This window comes from Arvicanthis niloticus, chromosome 2, assembly GCF_011762505.2.
Source record: "Arvicanthis niloticus isolate mArvNil1 chromosome 2, mArvNil1.pat.X, whole genome shotgun sequence".
NCBI classification, from domain to species: domain Eukaryota; kingdom Metazoa; phylum Chordata; class Mammalia; order Rodentia; family Muridae; genus Arvicanthis; species Arvicanthis niloticus.
This window is the reverse complement of record NC_047659.1, coordinates 99712295-99726344: the sequence shown is the minus strand read 5'-3', so window position 1 is coordinate 99726344 and position 14050 is coordinate 99712295. Positions and strand designations below refer to the sequence as shown.

General features: G+C 40.5%; 1 protein-coding gene across 2 annotated transcripts in view; it reads right to left on the bottom strand.

Annotated features, from left to right (window-relative positions):
- Window positions 1-1182: 1182 nt before the first annotated feature.
- The window catches only part of Tmem87b (transmembrane protein 87B), a 32855-nt gene continuing 19987 nt past the window's right edge, over window positions 1183-14050 (bottom strand). The window contains exons 11-19 of one of the 2 annotated variants that reach the window (XM_034495372.2): window positions 13965-14036; window positions 13422-13530; window positions 13283-13341; window positions 12043-12146; window positions 10277-10350; window positions 8312-8382; window positions 6345-6397; window positions 5050-5080; window positions 1183-4084 (exon numbers count right to left, since the gene is read on the bottom strand). In XM_034495372.2, coding sequence (XP_034351263.1) covers window positions 4025-4084; window positions 5050-5080; window positions 6345-6397; window positions 8312-8382; window positions 10277-10350; window positions 12043-12146; window positions 13283-13341; window positions 13422-13530; window positions 13965-14036 — 633 coding nt within the window. In that variant the 3' untranslated portion in view covers window positions 1183-4024. Of the gene's footprint in view, window positions 4085-5049; window positions 5081-6344; window positions 6398-8311; window positions 8383-10276; window positions 10351-12042; window positions 12147-13282; window positions 13342-13421; window positions 13532-13964; window positions 14037-14050 lie in introns of both variants that reach the window. The other variant, XM_076929728.1, reaches the window with a different exon arrangement.

Sequence of the window (14050 nt, the reverse complement as noted above, 5' to 3'; positions counted from 1 at the left end):
GACGGAAATAAACTGTGGGATCCTCCAGAGTCATACAGAGCAGGCAGGGCTGCTCTTCTTACCTCACCCACCCAGAACTGTTAGCTCAGTTTTTGTTTGTTTTTTTTAAGACAGGGTTTCTCTGTGTAACCCTGGCTGTCCTTGAACTAAGTAGTCCAGGCTGGACTCAAACTCCTCAAACATCCCCCTTCCTCTGCATCTCGAATGCTGGAATTAAAGGTATGTGCCACTATGCCTAGCTCAGGTAACTTTTTAAAATCTGATTTTTTAAAAGATCTATATACTATATGAAGATCTTGCTTGCACAAAGGTGCACTGCATGCACATGGTGTGTGGTGCTCTAAGGCCAGAGGAAAGCATCTGATCCCTTGGGATTAGAGTTAGGGATAGTTGTGAGCTGCCACGTGGGTGCTTGGAAAAACCTAGATCCTCTGCAAGAGCAAGTGCTCTTAACTACAGAGCCATCTTTGCAGCCCACGGATAACTTTTGACTCGTTTTCTGAAGGGCTGGGCCCCGGCTGTGATCACATGGTAGTTGAACCTCAATGGCAGCACAGACTGGGGGCCATTCAACAACTTGCTGCTCAGTCCTCTTCTGCTTCCCATACGCGCACAAAGTCACATGTGCCTCTGTTCGTGCTTCATACATGTTCTTTCCTGTTGTCACAAATTCTGTAACTCAAAAGTGGCAACCATTCCACAAGAGGTGGACAAGCCACAATTCACTCACTATTCTTGTCTGACATTCGCTGTCTCTAGTTTTAGTGTGTGTATAAAAACCTCGCTCTGTATTTTGAGAGATCTCTGAAAACATCAAGAGAGCTGGCATTACCAACATCCTAAACATTGCTGGACTTTTCACAAAGACTGCATCAATGGTGTGCCATGAATGATACTCTCATTTCATCACTGAGAGCTGATGGACACACACACGCGCACACACACACACACACACACACACATTAATACATATAAATATACACACTCAGGAGTGCACATTTATGTTAACCTGGTTTAAATACTTTTCTGTTTTGTTCTGCTGTATCATAACTGAGGCTGTACTTTTTTCTGACTTTGAGCTACACCTCTTTTTTAAAGAATTTTATGTCCTGCCATCTCCTGAGTCCAGATTTCCTATAGATTTTCATGGGGCAGCACTAACAGATAATCCCAGAAACAATCTCCAAATGTCAGAAAACAATTTATTTTAAAAAAACAAATATTAAGGCACAAAATACAAAATTTCAAACAAAAGTCCTTTAAATTGCTGTGTTCTATATTCAAAGAAATTTCTCCCAAATTATAATTTAACTTTTAAAAATAGAGAATCTATTTTTAACCTCTAAACATTCTCCCCAAAGAAATGAATGTTTTCCTAATTCTAAAGAAGCTTCTGAATACAGTATTGAGTTCCTGTTCTATAGCATACACTTCCTTAAAAATCTAGTTTTGTCACTTATATACATTTATATGTTCAGAATTTTATATATTAAACTTCTTTCTGATAGATGTAAGGCTTGGTGTTTTGTATTGCTTACTGCATGCTGTCAATCATACAAAGACACAAATATCAGAACGAGAGACAAAACATAGCATGATCTCTCTCAGCTTCGGTCATGTGCAGCCAGGGCAATAGGCCCAACCCTTCCAGAGGGTATTAAAATCAATTCTGTATGTATACTTTAAGCTTAATCTTGACATTACAGGAGTGGTATAAACATGATGTACCGTGATACAGGTGGTACTCTCCACAGGATAGGAAAAAACAAAAACCAACCCAAAAAACAAACAAAAAACCCCAAGAAATGCATGGAACCATCTCCCAAGCTTACACTTTCCACCTCCTGTTTCTTACTGAAATGCAGATTTTTAAATATTAACCTAATTCAAATCATGAAAAAAAAAGTCTCAATCAAACTTCATATGCCTCCAAATCTACCATGAACTGTATAACAAGAAGTGTTGAACACAACTGGAGCCTTATCCTTAGCCTTCTCAATGAAAAGACAGGCCCACCCAACAGCATCCTGAACAGAAACAGCTGAGCACCTGCAAAGTCTGCAGACTTGAGGCAGACAGGGAAGGAGGCTGAGGAGCTGCATGGTGGTCCTCCCATCCTTGTGCTCTACAGTGACAGCACAGGGACACATGCTGGGCCCCAAGAAACCTTCACCTTAGGGCACTGGACATCAGCACCTGGCACAGTTATCACTAAATGAAACAAACATCACACACATGCTTGCAAAAACACTTCTAAAGAGGTTAAGATGGAAGTCCACTTTCTCTGGATGGAAGGAAAGAGTTCATTTCAGCCTGGAGCTATGCCCGAGGCAGCATTATTTGTCTTTGCTCGTTTTCTAGAAACATCACTGCGATGGTGTCAGAATCATTTCCCCAGTCATCAACTGCAGACTCACACCCTGCTCAATGTGTAGCTCCTGCTGGCTCTAAGAGGAAATATTCCAGTGCAGGCATGTGGTTGAGGGCCAGCTGCTTCATGCTGTGAGGACAGGGCATTAAAAACAAACGTCAAGTGGGCCATGGTGGTGCATGCCTATAATCTTAGCAAGAGGTTCACAAGTCCAACCTCAGCCTGAGCTACACAGGGACACCCTGCAATGCTCTTCCCCCTGCAAGACACCCCTAGTTTTCAAAGAACTGGGTTAGAAGGTGGACTATGATAAACCTAAAATGGACACGCAACTATAGAAATATATCTCTACCAACCCTTTTGAAATGAGTATGCAGGAAATAAACTCAGAAAGTGGCATTTGAAAGGAAAAGGTTTGTTTTGTGGTGCCACAGTGGAGATCATCACAGCTATGGACAGTGCTCCTCCTCGTCATGCTGATGTCTTCTCAATTATCCCAAGTGATTCTAACTCACGAGGCCAAAGTCCTCCAGAGAGAAGGCATACAGGACCCTGCCTGTCATTCCCACACTGCATGTACAGCCTGGTATCTTTGGTCACAAAAGTGGCAAAACGTTCACATTTTCATCACTCTACATTCAAGTGCCTTTTAGGTCTAGAACATTCTATATTCAAAAAATATTAGAATAGAAACTTTCAATCATACATTATAAACATAATTTAACAAGGTGTAAAATACAGTTGATGCATGGTATGGTTAGATGTGTGTAACGAACTGGCACTTCACAAGTCTCCACAAAGCTCACAAGAAACAGTGCACCCCGGGCTGGGATAAAGTGCTATAGGGGAAGTCACGTGGCCAGGTTCACAGCAGAAGTAGCAGCAGCACGCGTACCTGTGGCCTGCAAGTCTTTGGACATACCCTCAAGAATGTCTCTTTGTACACACGTGTTCCCAAGTTCAGAGTCCGTGACGTGTAGTGCGTGGTAGTATTTACAAACAAGAGCTTTGTGTACACCAACGAAAGGGGCAAGATTAAATATATGAACATGCTCGAGTTCCGATATTGTCACTTCAGTATAAAAAATCGAATAAAATTATCACTACAAAAGATGAACACCGCTGTGTTAGCATTCAGGAGAATCCTGTTATCTCAAAGTTGAGGGGAAGGAATGTTCACAGAGACTCTTTTCTTTTCTTTTTGGTGTTTGTTTTTTGAGGCAGGGTCTCACTATGTAGCTCTCACTGGTTGTCCCGGAACTATGTAGACCAGGCTTGGCCTTGAATTTACAGAGATTCGACTGCCAGTAGTGTGCCACCATGCCCAGCTGCGTATTCTTTTTTCCGGAGAAAACTGAGAGACATAACCTGGCATGCCTGTGGCTGCCGCCTAAGAGGCATCTGAACACACGTTATTATCACTTCTTAAGTTGTTTCCAAAATCAGGCAACATAATGGCAATGAAACTGACTTTATGAGTCAGTTTCTGAGGGTGGTAGACCCTTCCACACCTGAATTCTTCATCTGCATACAAAGGTCTCCAAGACAACAAAGTGAAACTGTACCATAGTGAAGTTGTCAGTTTAACAAGATCCAGGCTTTTCCCATCACCTGACCCTGCTCCCATGCACACCGGACCCACTGGGGCCCTGATCACATTATCTTTTCTGAAGAGAACATTTTTTCAGCTATTTCAGATCTGGTCATAATTTCCTGGAAAAAAAAAATAAGACAAGTGTCAGATGCTGGTGCTAGATCTAGAACCTACACAAATGTGTGAATCTAACAAGTCACTGTTTAATCTTTTTAATAGACCTAAACTTAGAGAAGTACCAGATAAAAAACATGCTGTTACCCCCTACCCACCCCCTATGCCCTACTCTCTAATACAGTAGGTCAATTATTAGCAGAGGCTGGAAGGGTCAGCTTCCTTCTACCTAGCATGAGTTTAGGTTCTCTCTGATAGGCAGAACTGTAGCTAACAGGGACCTCATGTGACAAACTTGTCTCATGTTACTGAATCCATGGAGTTATTTATTATATCAAATAAATGAAAGTGCACCACTAACTAGCCTTCCTGCATACCCCTGAAGGTTATAGATCCTCCACCCTGCTACCCTGCTACAGAGGAACACAGCACTACTTCAGAACCACCCCCCTCTCAGCTCTTCTCACGCTCTACAGCCAACACCACGTGCACCACCTGCTAACAGCTGCTCTTGCTCTGTACAAGCCAATGCTTTGTCATTTATCTTTTAGTCCATATACTACAGGTGTGCCCTGCCTTGGGCTACCCTGCAATGTCTAGATGACCCATAGTTAACTTTTCCTTCTAAAATCTTTATTTAAATTTCATGCTTAGTATGTAAAGCTGGAAAGAAACTATTCCAATAAGTTATCTACATTTTCAAAAGCTAAACAATGGACACACAGGCCTTAAAAAAGACTTTCAAACAAAGATCTCATGAAATGTCTCTTCTCTTCATTTACACAGCTTTCCTCCTGCTGCTTTGCCTTCAGTGAGACTTAGCCCACAGCCCTTCACACTTCAAGCCGGCTCTATCTCCTTCTACCTGCTCAGTTGGTAATTGCTTCAAAAAGTTATTTTTTGAATTAGCTTCTGAAATACACTGTGAAAATGGAAACAGCTCTAGGGAAATAAGCAACAGAATGTTTACCTCATCTGAGTCCACTAACACTGGGAGAGCTCTGAAACAAAAGAGACAAGAACAGTGTCACTCAAACAAGGCCCGAGAGTCAATGAAAACCTAATGGACAATGACCAAGCCCAAGAAGGGAGCACCCAGGCTCACTAGTGTGAGTTCTCTGGAAGCATCAGATGAGCCACTTAAAATCCTTCAGACTCTATAGTCAGAGCTGTAGGGCAGCAGGGAGGGACCAGGGCTTGGGGTACTGGCAGTGTTCTACCTTTAAATTACATAAAGGGACTTATTTAAAAACCTCACTGATATCTACCTAGGATGTGTGTTTTTTTAGAATGTGTATTCCTTTAAAAATGTTCAGTCTGAAGTTAACAGAAATATTTTAAAACTCTGAACTTTAGATAGAAACAAGCTAGTACAAACACAGTTTTACTGCATACGGGGCAGCGGCTACAAACTCACGAGTATTACACACACACACACACACACTGTGTATTCGTGTATTCTTAACCCTCTGCTACTGTTTTACTTTTAGCCACTGGCTGGGTATCTGAGTGATGACCTGCTATTTAACTAGAAAACTCACATTTCATGATTTTATGAAAATGAAGAGAGATGAGTACCATGTTATCAAAGGTAGTATTTCTTTTTTATGGAGAACACTTGTTTAGAGATGTGTTTATTGTATGTGTGAGTAGGTGTGTGTGCCTGGACCACAGGTGTGGAAGTCAGAGTGCTATGCACGGATTGATTCATCCCTGTAACTGAACTCAGGTTGGCAGGTTTGGCAGCAAGTGCCTTTACCTGCTGTGGCAGACATAAACACACCTAAACTTCCCCACATTTAGGATGAAATATAAAGAACCTTGAAGCTAGGGGGAAATAAAGCAAATATGTAAAAAAATAAAACTATCACATAAAACAAAGCCACATAACACATGGGGATGGAAATTAAAAATGCAGATTCCTTCTGAAGCCTTCAAAGCCCAGGCTGGTGAGACAGCTCAGTGGTTATATGCCATCAATATGGTGACTTGAAATGGCTGTACAATGGAAAGGCAGAGAAAAGGGTCAGGGCTGTGTTCAGCTTTGTAAGAAGCAGTGATGGGGTCCTACATACATACATCCATATACACACATACATGTATACATATATACACACAGATGCATACATGTTCATATACACTTGTACACATGCACACACACACACACACACACACACACACACACACACACACAACTTGAGATACACTGAATGAAATCCCCTTAAGCTAGAGCCTGAGGTATAGACTTGAACAGAGGATATTTACACATCTGTGAACGAAGAGGGAATATTTTCTTCCACCCACTTCAAATCTTCATCCTGTAGAAATAAATATTTATATTTAGTTTTTGCTAAATCTTAGCTGAGAACATAGTTTCTGGCAGCATGTCTATACGTTTATATACTTACATCAGATGCATGGAGTCTGTTGGTTTTGTATGTGCTCTAGAGCCTGGTGTACGCACCACACACCAAGTACCATGTTTCATAAATAGATAGAAAATTGCTAATTTTTCTGTTTCTTGGTTTTAGCTAAGAACATAACTGTTTTTCCCCCTTTTGTCTCAAGAAGACAAAATAAAAATGCAAAATTGACTTGTAAAATGGAAAATAGCAAAGGTTTATTTTGATTTTCTTGCTTCTACCCCTTATTATGCATGATTTGTAAAAATTTTTTTGAGTTTATACTTTTTACAACAGAAAACTATACTGGGCAATGTTCTAACCCTAGCAAAGCACTGAACGGAAACCTGTGCTTATGTTTGTATTCCCATAGGAGACAAGAAAGGCCATCAGGCCAGGCAGTAGTGGTGCATGCCTCTGATCACAGCACTCAGGGGCAGAGGCAGGTGGATCTCTGTGAGTTTGAGGCCAAAAACCCTATCTTAAAAAAATAAACAAACTCCCTCCCCCCAAAAAGCCAATCAGCTGGGGTAGCTAGATGTTTTCTAATAAAAATTTACTTCTAGTTATTACACTTAGAAAAGAGAAATAACAGTGTAATATAAATCCAATTTTTCTTTGTCGTGTACCTGGCTACCTGACTGCAGCACTAAGCATTTTGTTGCCTGAGACAAGGCAATGGAGCCCATTTCTGGGAGTGGTTCCAGGTAGAAATTAGTAATGAAAAATGAGACCTCTAATTTCTGATCAAAAGCCAACCCTTAGTTTAGAAGAATGGATAAAAATTCTCTGATGTATTTGTGACTATTGAACTTTAAATAAACTGATAAATATAAATATATATATATTTTTTCACCAAAAAGAAAATTCCTAACAAGTATGACAGTAAGTATCCCTCATTGAAGTGTTTCAGATTCACATTTGGTATTTTCGAGTACTTGCATATGCAGCACGGGGATGGGATCCAAGTTGAAACATAAAATTCATTTATAACTTAGACACTACCTGAGAGGCTGAAGGCAATCTTACACAGTATCTGTAACAGTCTAGTAGATGAAACAAAGTTTCACAATAGTTGTCCCACTTGTGGTGTCATGCTGGTGCTCAAAACTTTGGTGACTTCGAATTTTCAGATTAGAGTGCTCTACCACAAGCTCTAACACTAGGTGAAAAAAACTAGAGGTTTTAAATTTCCATGAAACCACTCAAAGAATACATTTCAGAATGCCAAAAATAAAAATAAGAGACTCTGTCAAATCCAACAGAGAACAGTGTTGTCATACAGCATCTGTGTCCTTTTTATACAGTGTCATTCCAAGGCATCAGTGTTCGAGAGTGTACAAGGCTGCACCCTGCTTACCCACCGTCACCACCACTTTTATGCACATTTTACTCATGCTTTCAGGGCTTTACAAGTCTGCTGCTTTGGAAAGTGAATGGGACACACAAAGTCCTCTTCCCAACAGGTAACTGTCTGTACTGTGCCTAAGGTGGCTTCAAAAGAAATGGCTTGAATTTGCTTAAAATCCACCACTGACTTTTATCAAGACAAAGCCTCAGTCTGGGATGAGCTCAGTAAAGCCTTGGATAGCCACAGACTCAGACACAGCAGCACTAGGGAAGCTGAGGCTACTGGCCAAGCCCAGCCCAACAGATGAGAACAGACAACAGCAGTACAGCTGCTATGGCCTGAACTTACACCAGGTGTGTTATTAAAACAGCTGATTTAATAACACACCTTAGCAAAAGCTCCCTTGACAATCAGTGACTCTGGCATGGATACAGACTCTAAAGTGTTAGACAAAGACTCCACTAAATACAGATACTCACGAAGTTATCGGAAGTAGGCTTAGCTGTTCCATTTGAAACCGTTTTTGAGGCTCTTAGTTTTATTCCTTCAGCTACAAAGTGAAACATCAGAGACATAAAAGATTAGAAAATTATACTTCACACTCAATACCCCAATATTATTTTTTAAACACAAATTAGGAATAGACACTTTGGTCAGGGGAGGAGCTTAATATGCCATTTCAGGAATTAGAAAGAAACAAAGGAAAACCTAATAGGCTTCTGAACTGATACTCAACAACTGAACAATTTACGGGTATTTCGACCTACATAATACACAATGTGTCAGTGCACAGTAGGGTGACTATGTCACTTCAAAATGATAATTTTCTTTGTACTAAGGATGAAGCTACTTTGAACAGACACTGAATTACTAACTATAGTCACCCTACTGTACAACCCACTAGGCCTCGTCCTCTTGTCTAACTAGAATTCTGTCCCCTTTAAGCAACTGCTGTCTACTACTGTCCCTGCTTCTCTCCTTGCCTCAAGCTCTTTTATCTCTGCACCCGAGATCAACAGTTTTGGCTTCTCTATCTGTAATAACATGCGGTACCTGCCTTTCTGTCCCTGACCTGAGTAGTGTTCCCCAGGCTCAGGTTCTGGTAACTGTACATCACAAGCAGGTTTTCATATTACCGCTCTGAGGCACCTGCTGAGGAGCTCCAGCATGCACATGCCCCAGTTCAATTTACTTTACAGTTTAAGAAGTTAAAAATGTGTAAGATTGACTGTATTTCAAAAATAAGATATCTTTGGGGCTTGGGATAGATCTCAGTGGTAGAGCATTTGCCTAGAAATGGGTAAAGTCCTAGGTTTCATCATTATCACTCTAACACACACACACATACACACACACACACACACCCTTGGCAATTTTTACTTGCTTGACATATAAGCAGCAGTGTACAGTTATTATATATGATATAAAATTATTTTCTTCATATTTGATGAGAGCTTTTTATTTTTCAGGTATTTAAAATATGCATCTGTGTCTATGTGGTGTGTACATGTGGGTCAAACTCCTCTAAAAGAGACTCTGCACTGTCCAGGACTTGTAACAAGTAGAGTGTGACATATCCTCATGCTGACTGTACCCACTGTAGGGTTGGAGCAGCTCACTGTTATCTTGAATGTCCCTGATTACTGAAAACAGTGAGCATTTTCAATGTGCACCCTGTCTATTCAGATCTCCTATCCACTAACTACCATGCGGGTAACCTTTTGGTGAATGCTTTCCTTTATCATTCTCTACCTTATTTCTTTTTTTCAGGGACTCTCACTTAGCCCAGAGTTCACTGTTTCAGGAAGACTGGCTGGCTAGCCCTATAGATCTGCCTGTTTATACTGCCCCCATCTCCTTCCCCACTCTTGCAATGGTGTTACACCTGGCTCTTATGTAGGTGCTGAGATCTAAACTCAAGTTATGTGCACAGCAAACACTCCTGAGCCACCTCGCCAGTGTGTGTGTGTGTGTGCGTGTGTGGTAAAGACCAGTGTGTGTGTGTGTGTGTGTGTGTGTGTGTGTGTATGGTAAAGATCAGAGGACAACCTCTGGTGTCATTCTTTGGGTGCCATCTATCTATAAGAGCCTAGAATCAGCAAATAAAGCCAGCCTGGCTGGCAAGTGAGCTCCAGTGATCTGTCTTTCCCAGTACTGGGGCTACATACACATGCTACCATGCCCATTTTTTTTTTTTTTTTTTTTTTTAAATACTAATGTTAAAATTGTTCTGGGGACTGGTGTCCTCATGCTTGCAAGGTAAACCCTTCACAGGCTGAGACATCTCTCTAGTCCTTATAGAAAAAATTTTGAAATATGCGTGACCTTGCATCTCGACTAAAGATTTCTTTCTGTTAAAATATGTACAATAGGCATGAAAACAAACAAACAAACAAACAAACAAACAAAAAAACCAAAAAAAAAAAAAATCACACATCACGCACTTAAATTTTCAGATGTTACCATGAATTCCTCAACTTCATCATCAGAGTCATCTATCAAGGGCATGAAGGCATACCTAAATAAAAACAAAGGAGCCTTTAAACCTGATCACTGTCACTCACTGCATATAAAACCTGCATTGTCCAAGTTTCTTATGCACTAGGATAACTAACCCCCTGCCCACCATACTTTAGCGTTTTCCCTAATGAAAAGAGGGTGCTAATTTGATTAGTGACATTAAAGGTGATAAGATCAAATATCTTCTCAAAAATACTGTTGATTAAAGGTATCCCCCAACATGCCCAGTCATTTAAAACATTTTTATTATATTTCTTTGTGTGTGTGCATGTACATGCATGTGCTCACACAACTGGAGGTCAGAGGACAACTTTCAGGAGTTGTTTCTCTACTTCCGGTATGTAGGTCCCGGCAATGAATTCAGGTCTGCAGGCTTGAGTGCAAGGCCTTCCCCAGCTGAGCTACCGCACTGGCCTAGTGTGATTATTACTCATTGAAGGCAGAAGGAAGCACACTTCCGAGTATGTCCATTTCATTCCCGTAGAGGGACACATAAGAAACTCAGTAGTTCTCTCCTTAGAGAAGAAGGTGCAAGAGAAGGTAGGCTGGCCATCAGTCCACAGGAGAGCTTTTTGAACCGTCAGGACCTGTGATATCAGGTCCTGCTCTCCCTGACCAGCTTTCCAGAAATTAAAAATAGGCTGAATATCTGGATCCCAAACTGTATACCTGTCTGAGCATCAGGTCAGTGCTCTAGAAGTTTCTGACTGAGCATTTTGGATTTCAAATTAGGATGCTTAGCCAGTAAAGTCTATGCAAATATTCTAAACTCTGAAGAAAAACTACCAAACTAAAAGCACTTCTAAGTATGTGGGTAAAAACACTGCACCCGCTGTACTAACTGAATAGTCACTGTCCTGACTTCTATTTACCATGACTCTTCCACACTTCTCCCCAAGTGTACATTCTTTCCCAGCCTGGTTCTTCAGGTGCTAACTCTTATCTCACAGCTACACTGTAAATTCCAGTTCTTTATGGAGTCATCATCTATGTCCCAGTTTGCTTAATGTTTCTATCTTACAGTTTTCTATCCATTATGCCTGTTGTCTGACTTGACTACACAACTGCTTAAAACAAAGTACTTCCCAACGGTCTCCTTCTGTTTTCTGTCAGGGTCCCTACAACCATCATGGCCAGCAGCTCCCTGCTGTGAGGTGTGAGGTGAAGATGAAACACTACTTTAGCAGGCACTGGGGTCAAAACTTCCAGAGTCCGACCTTAAGGTTTATTTTTCTTACATATTTAAGCACAGTAAAACTTTGGGGGGGGGAAAGTCTCATATGACAATTATCATAACAAAGCTTCAGGGATGGCTACATCAAAACTCCCTTGCAAAGTAGCATCTGTACCCTTTACGATGAACAGTGCTCAGGGTAATAAGCACTACTGACATGCAGAGTACATGGACCTCTTCCATAAGGGACTAAATAATGCTCAGGATCTGGGGGGATTCAAGTGGAGGCTGGCTCCACAGAATAGCAAAAAGATCACCAGGTTGTTAGACACCATCTACTCCAGCTTTCTAGGTAAATGGGTGTCAGTCATTTTTTTCCTTTGAAGAAAAAAAAGTCTCATGCTTAACAATTCTGGATTTTATTTAATGCTTTCTGTGAGAAGTGCCTCCTACAGTTTAACACCACAGAAGATAGCCAACCAATGCTTCCAAGGCATATTTCCCCATGTTGGTTACCTCTGATTATTTGCTGATGGTCTCCATAAGAACATTATCACAATAAGGATGAGTGAAAAGAGGAAACTCCAAAATGCATCATCAACCCACAGCTCCATCCAGTCCTAGAGTAAGGTTGATACAAACACAAAACATCAACCTTCTTATAAATGTGCGGATGTCCCACTCAAACCTTGCACAAGTAGTACTGACGCCTCTCCAGCTGGCAAACCCCCCTTGTGAATAAACATGAAATAATTTTCTTCTAAGGAAACCTATGTTGTAAGCATTGTTTCTAAAAATCATACATATTTCCCTTCACAAAATTTTAGGACCAACAGAAAGATTTAGGAAAAAAAAAAAGTCAAAATGAAGACTTAGAACTTTAAGCAGAAAATATTAAAGAGGAGTGGAAAACAGAAGGTTCAGCTTCTCTCTTTCAGTTGCCTCTTACACTGCAGTAGCTTGAGGCTTCCAGGCACTGTGTGAGCATGCCTATGGTCTCAAGAACCAGGTTCTGAATAAAAACTGTGTGTTCTTCCAGCTAGACATCTGGACATCTCCCCAAAGCCAATGCTGAATGCAACATCAAAGCAACACAGCAGACTTAGGGGTTTAGTTCCATCTAGGTACAAAGCCAGGCTGGGGGTGTAGCTCAGGGAGGCAAAGCACATGGTTAGCACACACAAAGATCTGGGTACCATCTCTACCACCAAAAGGTAAAGAGAAAGGATAAGAGGCACAAAATTCTTTTTCAAAATATATATAAGGAAGATCAGAAAAAGGGATAAAAATTTCAGAGAAACTTGTTCAAATAGTTATTTGCATTTGGTGTTGTGAGACAGGGTCAAACATAGCCCAAGTTTGCCTTGAATTCTGGATCCTCCTGCCTCCTCTTCCTCCTGAGGGCTGCAATTAAAGGTTTTCATGACTGCCAGTTTATGTGACCCTGGGGTTAAACCTAGAGTTTGTGCATGTGAGGCAAGCATTCTACCAACTGAGATCTACACCCAGCTTCAGAGTTATTTAAAACAGAAAAAAGTTTTGATAATTCTACAGAAAATAGATTTTAAAAATGCCCAATAAAATTATTTTACAAACTAAACTCACTGAAATTCCACAAAACAGTATAATTAAAAACAATAACTGTTTAAATAATTAATTTAATTAAATGCTTTAATTCTTCAATAATTTAATTAATCACTTTAATTATCTAATCAATAATTTAATTACATCTTAAAACATTTAAGATTTTACTTACTGACTGGCATTTTGCGATCCTGAAGGTCTTTGTTGTCCACACCATAAACACTATAGAAGCTGAAAGACAGAGAAAGTCACTTTGAAAGAACATACAATACTGAAATGGGTTAGTTTTGAAAGAGGCATAGATGGCTTACCCAGCACAGCAAAGATGAGCGTATTTGTAAAATGCCTATACAATGAAAATTTCACTGTGTTTTTTCTTAGCCTTAGAGTCTTCATAGTCTGTGCCAAACTTATAAAAATGTGAAAAAACAGTTAAGGAAAAACATGAAAAATGGCAAAGTATAGTTAAAAGAAAACATAGGATGCTGGGATTAAGGTGTGCATCACCAGGCCTGGCAAGACTAGCTTCAAAAGTAACACAATCCAACTAATTAGGACCTACTGTGAGATCCTACAAAAAATACAAACACACCATACCCCTTAAACATATCAAATGAAATAAACAAATCTGTTCTCGTTAAGTCATCCAAAAGTGTTCTTTAAAAGCTAAGGGATTAAAAACTCAAAAGCAATTCTGAAACTGCCTAAACCTTTACTTACCAGGACACTGTTTAGGTCAAGTGTAACTCCCCTACCGCCACCCCTTGGAGAAGGGAAAGCAGTGACAAAAGCGCACAGGTTCCACAAGGTGGAGAGAGCCAGCCCAGCATGCTGCTGCAGTAGGAAAAGGATATCCACCAGCATAAGCCCGAGTCAAGGAGAGAGAGAGGCAGGCTGGCCAGAAGAACAAGATCAGAGTCATTCGCCTGCAGCAAAACAG